The 12,363-nt window shown below is 38.2% G+C and overlaps 1 protein-coding gene across 1 annotated transcript; it reads right to left on the bottom strand.

The window, feature by feature from the left end:
• Positions 1 to 809: 809 nt before the first annotated feature.
• On the bottom strand, positions 810 to 10,356 carry FAM174A (family with sequence similarity 174 member A). Its single transcript, XM_063295392.1, has 3 exons — positions 9,849 to 10,356; positions 6,221 to 6,355; positions 810 to 1,257 (listed from the first exon to the last, which is right to left on the bottom strand). Exons 1-3 carry the CDS (start codon positions 10,208 to 10,210, stop codon positions 1,254 to 1,256), a joined length of 501 nt encoding a protein of 166 aa, XP_063151462.1. The 5' UTR covers positions 10,211 to 10,356; the 3' UTR covers positions 810 to 1,253.
• Between the last annotated feature and the right edge of the window lie 2,007 nt (positions 10,357 to 12,363).

Here is a 12,363-nt window from a genome sequence, read left to right on the forward strand (position 1 = left end):
TGGCATTTTCTCTTCTCCCTGTAGCTCATGAACAGAGAAAACAAACAAATGGATACACAGATGATGCCAATGGGAAGAATTTGGTCCTCTGATCATGGGACGCATTTGTGATAAGAAATTCCTGGCAAGAAATGGACTGCACTTCATGAGAGCTGGGAATATATGTTTGGAAGACACCTTGCAAGCCTAATGCAGAGGGCTTTAAACAGAATTCTATGGGGGAAAAGAGACTCCAGAAAATAGCACAACACCAAGTACTACAAACATGACTGGGAGTGATACACAGGATATGGGGATATCCAGTAATGAGCATGTGAATAACAGAAAGGAATACATCAAACTATGTGAACCAAGGTTTTCAGCATCTGCATACAAATGCATGGATGAAGGGGAACACATAAGAAGAACTAGTTCTCTTACTTCAGGAAACTGGAAATGATTTAGTAGGCATTACAGAAACCCAGTAAGATGAAACTCATGAGTGGTATACAAGAACCAAAAGGTGAAACTTGAAAGGAATAGACCAGAAAAAAAGTGGACGAGGAGTGGCACTGTATACTGCGGTTGTTGAGCAAAGAAGTCACGTGCCATCTCGCTTAACAACAGCTTTGCTCAATGACCAAGATTCCGGTCCCAATTGTGATCATTAATTGAGGACTACCTATATAAACCAAAGCTCCACTAATTTATACTTATACTGAAAAAGTGGTTCCTAACTCAGCTAATGGAAGAAGACCAGGTCAGTTACTGCAAGCATTCTTTTTTCCTATCTGAATCACAACATCTAACACCATACAGAAAACAAGTGATGAATGTTAGGAATACCGTAAACATTTATTTGCATCATTCACACAGAGCTTCAGTATATATCTAATTTACTAAGAACATACATTCCTCAGACACATGGTTAGATTTGGCTAGCTGCAGGGAGTTCACAGAAATGAATTACCACAGTTTACATAAAAAAAAGTTGGCCCACAAATGAATTTCAAAAAGAAGACCACAAATTAACACAAGCAGAAAATACCCTGTTGAAAATAGATTAGAAATTTAGTGCACTATTTCCATAGGCTTTGAACTTACAATATTTCTGTATATACAAAAGGTACAGTAAAATGTTAGTATTTATTGCAACAAACTAAGGATGTCATAATACATTTCATATCCCCAACCCTGCTACTGGCTTCTTATTCCTTCCAAACAGCCTTCTTTTGCTGCTCCACAATTGAAATATTTTCCCACAAGGCACATACTTATCTAGAAAGAAAAGAAAAGAAAAATTAAGTAGAATCTGCTCACCCAAAATGTATTAACAGAGAAACGTATTTTCAAATTAAATATTCATAAAAATAGGATTTCATATTATCTGTGTATCATAATACATTGTCATAGCACCTACCCTTTGGAACATCGTACCCCCTGAAATTTGTTTGGCCCTGATCCTGTTTGGTGTTTCATAAATCCCTGAAGATCTGGATTCACCCCATGCATGGGGCCTGTAGATTGGATGAGGCTATCATTGCTGTTTCCTTTAACATGACTATGGTTATATGGTTTAAGAATGATTGCCTTCAGGTGCCATTGTTGTTTATTGTTATTACAATTCAGTCTTTGTGTACTGTTGGTTTTAATCCTGTGTACACCACCCAGACTATGAGATGGGTGGCTATATAAGTTGATCAAACAATAAATATATAAATAATACACCTGATATTTATATACTTGATTCATGTGCTATCCCACATTGTCTCTATATGTTAAAATAGTTTATTTTTATTTTAAAGTTTATTTCCATACCTCAGAAGTAAGAACTTCAACAGAGCAAAGTATAGCAGGGGAGAAGGTTTCAAATTTCAACACTGCAATTCTTTTGTCTAATGTAGATTCTGATCAGAAATAGTGCCTTTGTCATTAACAGGTTTAGGGACAGATTCCATGTGATATACATGGCACCACCTATCAAATGTAAAGCTTTTACTTCAAAATACATATGTTCTGCCTTAACTGATTTGAGTCATCTGACCACATTTTACTAAGATGCAAAACTCAAAATCCTTTGTTCTGGTCATTATTAGCCTCAAGCAACAAGATTAGTAAATTAGGACATAATTTGTTTTCTTCTGATAGACTGAGTTACAAAAAGTCCTTAGACTGCATTGTAAAACTTCCTCTCATACAGGTAGTTCTTGTTTAGCGGCCACAATTGGGACTGGTGACTCTGTCACTAAGCAAAGCTGCCATTAAGTCAGAAATCATGTGGCCTTGACTGTGCTTTCCTTTTCCCCACTCCCCCACACTTTGGAATGCTTACCCTAGTGCTGGAGTAGCTGGCTTGAAACTGAGAAGAGTTTCAGTTTCACACCTTTGGCTTTTCTTTGCCTTCTAACCACTCCCCCATCCTTTGGAATGCTTAGGGCAGCATTGGGATGGTTAACAGGGGAATTCATGTTTGTATTTACATTCATTGGAGAGGAAGGAATTAGAAGAGAGTAAGCAGACACACAATGGGGAATACATCAGGTTGTTTGCATAGCATGCTCAGGGCTGCCAGCACCACATTGCTTTCGATGTGTATTCCTTGTTGTGTGCCTGCTTACTCTCTTGTAATCCCTTCCTTTCCAATCTTTCCACTCTGCAAGGGGGGGAATAAAAACAGGTCAAGCACAGGACAACGCATACCGACTGTAATAGTGATCACGTGACTGAGGGATGCTGCAAAGGTCGCGGGCATTAGTCATAATGTTATTTTTTTCAGCACTGTTGTAACTTTGAACCATTGCTGAATGAGGCAGTCAATAAGGAAGGACTACCTATATTTCCTTTCTTGTCACCAAACTAAACCAGGATTTTTTGAACTGTTCTGCAGAATGCTAGACTTCCATGAAAACTGGATATGGTTTTGTGAGAGACTAAAGATTAAAGAATCTTAATCACTAATTTTGCCTTTTGATTTTTTTTTTAACAGGTTCTGCAGCCTGAAAAAATTTGAAAACCCATTTTAAACCAATTTCTTTTCCATTGGTCGCAGCAAGAATCCAAGCATTATAGTCCATTCTTTTTGAAAATCAAAACTACCAGAACAACATTCAGACTATACAGTGGTTTATTTTGAGTACAATGTAGTTTGAGCTTACTTTATTCATGCTACTCAGAGCTAATTGAAGGGATACATGCTGTCCAATAAAGATAGTATTGTTTGTTAGAAATGGCTTTGTTTTTATAGCCATCTGACAACGGCACTCAAGAGGACAACTCTATCCCTACATATTTTCTTTAGCATTTTTTTCATTTGTGACCTTTCCAAAGTTATTTTTGTAGGTATATTCTTGTTTACAGCAAATATCTATGCTGCTTTATAACAGTCTGCTTCTAGCAAATCTCAAAGTAGTCCTAACCATTGTATATCACATCTCCTTACATAAAGGAAGACTGCAATTTGACTTTCACAATTTCTTTTAATATTTGACATTTTTTTCAATGTTATAGATTATTTTGTTAGGATTACCTCGATAAGAAATTTTCAGAACAATGCAGGATTTGTTCTTAAAGTTGGGCTCTGAAGACAAGATGGAACTGCTGATGTTATACTATTCCCTCTCCTACACAGCAGCATCCCTGCCAAAGCTTTGGACTTCATCTCTGGATAGGAAGGAGAATTCTCCAGCATTATTGTGCTGGAGATTTTAATTTCCCTGGGGGAGGAGATCAGAGGCAGTACCAGAATTCAAAGCCACCATGACAAGCATAGGCTTGCTCCTGATCATCAGGGTCTTGACTAGGTGGGAGGTTACATATTAAGACCTGTTTGTTTGTTTGTCTGATCTCAGAGCAGATACAATGTGATCTGAGATTCAGGGAAATTAACATATATCTTTGTCATGGTCAGGCTGCCCTCCCCCACCCCCCACAAAAAGTAAAAACAAAAGTAAATCTGCAGATGAACCTTTAAATACTGGGATTTAAATACAAGGAGACAGTCCATGTTCCTGACTTTACCAGAATATGTTTAGGTATATATATACATTAGATTAAGAAAAGATTACTTTTAAACATTTTTGAAAGAGTCCTCCATTTGTATTAACAGACTGATTTGAATTCAGGATGCCAGAATGCTCTTATGCCCTGGAGGAAGTCATCTGAAAAATATATCTAAGAGCTTAAGGTTCCTTTATGAAACAAATACTTCTAGAATAGGACTTTTCAAACCATTTTTCACTGCCATTTATTTATTTAGCAACCTGGCTCAGTGGCTGTTTTGTCATCATTTTGATGAGACACAGAACACTTAAACTGGTTTGAATTTTGTTCTGCTGAAAATGTAGCCAACATATATGCTGTGGACAGATATTATCTTTCACATTTGGAGGAAAAACTAACAATTTTGTTCCCATCCCAACCATATATTTATAACAATTTTTACTCTGCAGTATTTCAAAATGATGTCTACAAAGTAAAGCAGGTAACAAATGGAAAGTTTAGGGAAGAGTGCCTGTGCTTTCTCGCAAGGATGCTTTGCAAGCAGATGCAGTTATCAGGCAAATTCTACTTATGGCTGTGATATTATCTGTCCAGATATGAAGATTAGAAAAAAATATGAGCAAAATACAGTAATAATGCAGTTTTGAATTCATATAGAAGTGTTATACAAATTAAACACTTGAAACCTAACCGAGAACATTAGATTTAAAAAGAAAATAACATTGCTAATATTGAGACCATTTCTAAACTTGAAGCAGTAAAATATTATTAGTGTTTACAAAAGCAGAGGGACCCATAAATGGTAATTAAGATTATAAAATTCTGAGCAAAATTAGGAAATGAGATAGCACATGTTAGAGATAATGGGGAAACAGAGTATTCAAACACATTAGCTATATTCTGGAGAGATATGGAAAAGATTGTCCAATTTTGTTGAAAGAAAAGCTAAAATGCAGTCATAAGAGTTTAATTACTGCATTGAGCCCTCACATGAACAACCAGCATTCTTAACAATAAATTAATTCTTCAGTTTTACAGAATTGCATTTACAGTACTTATCTATCAGAAATGCATTCTTTAAAAGGTTTTTTTTCCTCTCTCTCCAGACTCACACATGTGGAAAGCATTAGACTGGAATATTGTCTATAATTTTTATCATACTGTACAATTATGGTAGAAATTGGTTAAAAAGATTTGTAGGCTAAGAGCCCAGTTGGCTAAGATGATTTGTAGGTTAAAAACCCACTCCATCTTAACTAAAATCATAAAGCAGTCTAATTTGATATATCCCTTACATCTGTTTAATAAGAAAACTCAATCACAGATTAAATTTGCCATGAAATTTTCTAGAGTAGCATCCATTGAACATCACTTGCAACTTCTATCCTGCTTCAGATATGCCATGTCAGCTTTGATTAAAAATATTGTATCCATAAAACATATATCGGCTTTTAAGGAACACAGATTTTTATTCTACTGATCAAAAATGGCTTGCCTTTTATAAAAAAGCATTAATATTTAAGCTTATAGTATTGATTTTTATGTACAAGACACTAGAAAGCCACTGAAACATGAATAAAAAAGGCAGAATACCATGAGAGATATTATCTATATTTCAAAACCAGATTGTTGCAAGTGAAAACCCAAGCTACAATAAACAAAATTTATCTACAATACAAAGACAGCCATGCTACCTGGGAGACTGCTGCTCTTAATATTTAAGAAATAAATTACTACCAAGAATAGAACACAGACAGAAGGCTTATTTAATTAGACATCATTATCATTTCTGGAACACAACAGTTTTAAGAAAACACAATGTGCAATATAGCACTAATAGCAAAAAGAAAAACAGAAAACATTAAAAAAGTAATCAAATGCCTACAATATTAAAGTGTAACACAAAGTGCAATGATCAGTTTGTAGCTTTTTTATAGAGTGAATATTGCTATCTAATTAAAAAGCTTTGGATTTTGTATTCTTATGAACATGATTGCATACAATCTCTTGCTTCATTTACAATGAAAATTATGTCCTTGAGAAGCTGCAAAGCATGACACTGTTCCAATCACCATAATCTCCAATCATAGAGGAATATTTGAAACTATATAGCAATGTATGCTTGCATAAAATATCCACTTTATCAATACAGACTTAAGGTATGTTCTGCTTGGTTTTCAAATGTGTAACTTTATAACACCTTCTGCTCTATTATTCTATCTCCTGGAATATGGATACTAACCTTCGAGGATGATTGGCATCAAACAATGTGTTATCATCATCGTCATCATCTTGTTCTAAAGGTGTCAGCTCTGTATTTTCTATGTTTGTGTCCAGAACACCATATTTCCGTGTCTTCCTGTTTCTTCGTCTAAGTCTAAAAATGCAAGTGTTACAATGTGTTACTCAGAGACTGAGGAAGACTAATGAGAGTGAAATTAGATTTGAACTTTCAGAGTCCAAAATAAAAATGAAGCATTTGAACCACACAAATCTGTCTCCATATAGATTTAAAATGCAACTAACTTATCTCCAATTATATTTCCTTAAATTTTCATCTTTACCTTCAACTACTTTTGCCTTTTATCTTTATTTCAAAATTATTAAATATGGAGGAAAAAAGCCTAGAAGCAAATTAATACTTATACAGCCCATTTATATGTACTGCTTTTTGTAGCTTACATAGACAGAATGCCAAACTCAACAGCCAAGCCCTGAAACTATGCGTATGTGAAGATGAGAAACACTTTTTTGTGGAATGCTTAATTCTGAACTTTACCCTTATACTGATTTGTTCACTGCAGCTGTGGATTTTGTTCTGAAGAAATTAAGCAAAGTACTAATGCTCCTGTCTTCTAAAATACCAGATTTTTATTCCTTCCCCTGAAACTTAGACTATACAAAGGAAATGAGGATATCTTACTTAAAGCCTACTTCTTGTTTTCTTTCCCCCAGCAGCTCTAGAAGCTTCCTTAACTTCTACAAATGGATTTTCTAAGCTAATGCAGTATTGTATAAAGATAACATTTTACATTTAGCTGTAACCAGTGCAAAAATAAGGTAATTCCTCATGGGGTGGGGGGGAGATGGGCAGTAATAAAAATGTAATAAATATTGATGGTGTAAAACCAGTGCAAAAATAAGGTAATCCCTTAGTGGGGGAGATGGGCGGTGATAAAAATATGACAAATAAATAAAATCCAACTGAATGTGTTCTGTGGAGGCCATGCTATTACTTTACATCACTGTTTTTTAGTTATCAGGGTAGCCAGTGAGTTAGTTCAGACTGTTCTTTCATTAAGAGGCCATTTACTGCCACATCAAATAATGCTTTTTAAAAACTCTATTAGCAATGTGTAAAATGAAAGGAATATGTAAAGTGGGAATTATACATGGAACTATTCATGAGGTTGCCAAGAGGCTATACGTAACATGCCCTAAGTATAGAGCAATAAGATCATAGTACACATTAGTTTTGAGCATGATCCCATTTGTTTTCATATAAAAATAAGCATGTATACTTATTGCAACCTTCTCCAACTTTAACATCTTAAAACAATCCCTTGTGTTTCTTGTATTGACTATAGTGTACTTGTGACATAATTTTCACAACTGGTATGTGTTGCACTTATTCATACACGTATTAAAGTATTATTTGTGTCTCTCATGTCAACTGAATTATTCAAGAAAGTAAGGTGTAGTTGAATTTATATTGTAGAGTCACAAAACACTTCAGCAGGTAATGTAATATTACCAGGTAAACAGTGAGTCAACTGCAGTTTTACAGCATGATTTTTGGGTTAAAGCAATAGCTGTACTCACTGAATGTTTCACTGATGCTGCACTTTATTTGTCCAAAATCAGTCTCAGTAGATGTGCTTTATACTGAATTTCCAGCCCCTAATTACAGTGGTGTCAGTGATTCTGTGAAGGAGCTGCAATGATGGTGAAGAAGAAAATGAAATACCATTGCACAAGCTGGCATCTGCCTGTGTAATAATGGATTCAACTCCTACTGCCTAAGAGTATACAATATACTCTTGGATATTTCTGATACTGTTCAACACTTCAGAAAATAGTTAATTCATATGTGCTTTTATAAATAGAATGAATTGTGAAAAAAAACATGTAATTCAAGTGCACCATTTAGCAGTTTGAAAGAACCAAAACCAGGACAACAGCTTAAGCACTTATGAAACTAACAAGTTGCATCTGATGAAGTGAACTGTAGCTTACAAAAGCTTATGCCTCTGTTAGTCCGAAAAGGAGCTATCAGACTTCTGGTAAATCTGTGCTTCATGTAGACCAATATTGTAGGAGTGTATCTGCCACATTTAGATGAAGAAAATTTAAACTAGGGATTTTTCCCTTTGTGCTGCATAGCGCATTATACAGAAAATACTAAAACAATACAGCATAACAATTTAAAACAAATATTCATAAATTTCCCTTATAAGCACCCCTCAATAATTTTACAGAAATGTAACAAATTCCACTTAGGATAGAGACTCTCTTTACCAAAATACATTCTGCTTATTTGGGATAAGATTCAGTTAAACATCTATGGGTATGTTGTTGTTTATTCCTTCAGTCACTTCCAACTCTTCATGACTTCATGGACCAGCCCACACCAGAGCTTCCTGTCGGTCATTGCCACCCCAGCTCCCCCAAGGTCGAGTCTGTCACCTCTAGAATATCATCCATCCATCTTGCCGTTGGTCCTTCCTTTTGCCTTCCACTTTCCCTAGCATCAGCATCTTCTCCAGGGTACTGAAGCTGGCAACCACTTGAACTTAGGCCTTTCAGTAGCCCACCAGACTTACCCAAGAGTATTATACTAACCATTTTGTTTTTATTCTTTCTTTAAAATATCCAAGATAAGAGCTAACTTTTATTGTTATTTTTATCATGTTCCTAGAACTATTCACTCCAAAACCTTTTTCCAAGTTTGTCATAAGCATTTCAGACTTCATCTGTCAGTCAGGATTCCCCAACACCTGAATCTCTCTCATTTTATGACCCTTTCAACTAGCTTCTAGCTACATCTCAGGTCTCAATTGCTATCAGCACTTCTGTAAGCATCACAGAGATTCTTACAGAAGAGAAGAGGGACAAAACTAAGGAATGGACAAGATACAATGCCCTTTATATCCATAAATACATGTCTGTATCACTATTTTTCTGCCTACATGAATCTTGTGCGAAGAATTCCTAGTCCATGCAGATTTTTAGTGGTCTCTGTAATATATCACAAGATATAAGGCATAAAGAGTCTATCTTCTTTATATCTTGTCAGGAATTCTAACCATTACTTTACACATTATGACCTGCCAGTTTTACAGAATATTGATTTGAAGCCACCTTTTGGTTGCCTGAACATTGTTTAAATCCAATCATTCTTTACCAGTGTGAGAATAGGAGGCATTACACATCCACTCGTCTATTAACTATATTCAGCTGGCCTTTTTCAGAGGGTGGAGGAATGTAAAACCCAAATGAGGTCTTCAAATCAATCGAATGTGAGCCACAAAAATAATCCTCCACTCACATACACCGCAAAGGTACTCCCAGAATAACCCGACCCAACTAAAAACGGAGGTTAAGAAAGGGAAAAAATAGAGGATTCTAAAATAATCTCTGATGGTTACCGGAGCGAAAGAAATGTAAGCCGTGGGAAAAGTAAAACGGTCGGAAGAGGAAGAAGGGCCAACCAAAGCAAACTACTCTGCCCTCCCCGCCCCGAAAGATTCAGGCTTAGTTACGTTCAGGTCCGCTGCACACGCCGCGGTCAGAGGACAAACGCGGGGAAGGGGGGCATCTGCAGCCCCTCCCGGGACGGCGTAACAAGGAAAGGCTGCGGAGCCGCTCACCGTACGGTCCGGATGACGAAGTAAACGATGAGGGCCGCGCTGGCCAGGACCAGCACCGAAAGGGCGCGCTGGGTCATGAGCTTGTTGACCTCCGAGACGGGGGGCGCGACGGCCATGCTGCTGCTCCCGTTCACGCCGCTGCCCCGCGCTCCCTCGCCGACAGAAGGGCCGCTGCCGCCCGGCGTGCCCGAGGGCGCATCGTCGGGGCCCGCTCGCACGACGGACTGAGGGGGCGCCGACGTGGAGGGGAGTTTCTCGGTGAGATGCGAGGCAGGCGCCGCTCCTCCTCCTCCGCACAGCGCGGCCGCCGAAAGGAGCGCCAACAAAAGCGACAGAGGTGGCGGCGGCCAAAGCCGCCGCATGGCACCCAGTCTAAACCTGGCCTGTCGGAGCGCGGCCTAAGCCCCGCCGGATCCTTGAGGGAAAGAAGGGAAGGCGGAAGTGCTCATCTTTCCGGCGACCGAAAACGCTGCCATGGACGCCGAGCGACGCTACGAGGCTTCAGACCCGCCCCTCCGCCCAGGTTCCTGCCACGTGATCCGAAGAGCGTCGGGCGCCTGCGCAATAGTTGGTGCCACGGGTCCGCTGCGCTTGGACTTGGTGGTAGGGAGAGCGGCCAGAACCAAGGGGGACTTTGGAGCGCCAGAGAAGACCAGATTTCTATTTTTTCCCTGTTAATAACTATTGTCCCAACATTCTGTTCCTTCAGTCCTTTCATCTGGAGAGGTTTGGGTGCTTTGTTGTTGTTTGCATCATTACGAAGCACCCACTCACATAGACACACCCGTTCGTATTGAATGGAGCTCCTCAACATTTCCGGTGCCTCCAAGAATGAGGGTAACAAACGAAGAATCTTATTGGTAGCAGTTACATAATGAACCACTCAGAAGAGACTTTTTGTTACTAGTCATGGCAACTTTTTCCTGTCCTCTAGTTGAGGAAGAGACCCCTAGAACAGGTAGGAACATCAGAAGTTGCCTTAGGCTGGATCAGTGAAAGGGTGAAGCTGTAATGTAGATTGCCTGGTTTGGGCTTGATGATTTCCCTGAATTCAGCCATTCTGTATTGTAAATCAAGATAAATGGCGTTGTGTCTGCTGTGTGAACTCACTGGATTAATAAACCATAGTTACTGTAATAATTTATTAAACTTGTGTGCTACCTGACTCTCAATGATTCTGGGTGGCTCACAATAATCAAAGAAATTACAATAAAATCAATAAAACATAAAAATGATAAAAGATGGCAAGCATGATGAACTGAGGGATCTCACCCTTGTCGAAGGCCATAATAATAGCATTGTGGATGACTAACAAATTTGCACATCTAGCCCAATATTATCTACATAGTTGTCACTAGTCTGATGCATTGCAGTACAACTCATCACCACACTTGTTACAGTAAACACATCTGGAGGACATTAAGATAGGGTTGTTATGATGCTTCCCAAGGTCTCAGATGGATATCAGATGGATAGCAGTTGTTTCTGCCTGTCCAATTCGATTTAGTAGGTTGGGTATGCTGCGGGTCCCATCAGCCAAGGAATGTCAGTTGGCAGGAACTAGAAGGTGTGCCTTTTCAGCCATAGCTCCTGCCCTCTGGAATATTCTCCCTACAGAGATTAGGATGTCCCCAACCCTGTTGGCCTTCATAAGGCTATGAAGACCTGGTTATGTGCCCAGGTCTGGGGCCTGGAACGTGTGAATGGTCCTGTTTCGTGGTTATATTAACATCTATGCACTGCTTACTTGGTGGCCATGTATATTTATTCTATAATAATTGAAATTGTTTTAATTGTTTTATAGCTTTTATTATTTTAATTGAAATTGTTTTAATTGTTTTATAGCTTTTATTGCTGTAAGCCGCTCTGAGTCACTCACTGAGAAGGGCGGCTATAAAAATCAAATCAATCAATCAATAAATAAAATCAGTCTAACCAGAGATGCCAAGTCTGAACATGGGACTTTCTATGAGCGTATAAACTGTTGTGTTCTGGTTTATATGATTAGTAATCACCTGGAGATTGGTTTCACTGGCTGGAATTCATAAAACCTCTTTTACAGCATAGTATTTGGTTGTGGGTGCAAGGACTGATCCCAAACAAGCCTAGGCATTCTTGATTTATCAGTCTTCCGCTTTGTCCAGTTGGACTTCATGGAGCTGGAGCTGGCCTACCAATGTACAAATTATACCAGCTATCAGTGTCTTATTGCCAATGAAAGTGTACTGGCTACTGCAACATTTTTACCATTTTGCTGCTGATCATCAGCTCTGTCAAAATACATTGAAGTTTAAATTCTGTCATTTTTATTTTTTAAAATTTATATTGCTCTCCAACTTATTTTTCAATACAAATATCCCAAAGTGGGGCAATCAGAATTCTCCAAAGTTTTTATGCCATTGGTTTAGTTTGAAAGTTCTGGTTGAGCTAGAATAAATCTGCAGCACTCCTCTAACTTGTAACAGCCCTTTTACTGTAATAACATGGTAAGATGTAGAATTTTTAGCGCTCTACA

The sequence above is a fragment of the Candoia aspera genome, chromosome 2 (genome assembly GCF_035149785.1).
Source record: "Candoia aspera isolate rCanAsp1 chromosome 2, rCanAsp1.hap2, whole genome shotgun sequence".
Lineage (NCBI taxonomy): Eukaryota > Metazoa > Chordata > Lepidosauria > Squamata > Boidae > Candoia > Candoia aspera.

What these genes read in the sequence shown, in the direction of transcription:
- FAM174A (XM_063295392.1), bottom strand. Translation starts at nt 10,210, where the DNA reads ATGCGGCGGCTTTGGCCGCCGCCACCTCTGTCGCTTTTGTTGGCGCTC. An exon ending in TTCGTCATCCGGACCGTACG is followed by an intron (nt 6,356 to 9,848) that starts GTGAGCGGCTCC and finishes TTGCATTTTTAG; the next exon opens with ACTTAGACGAAGAAACAGGA.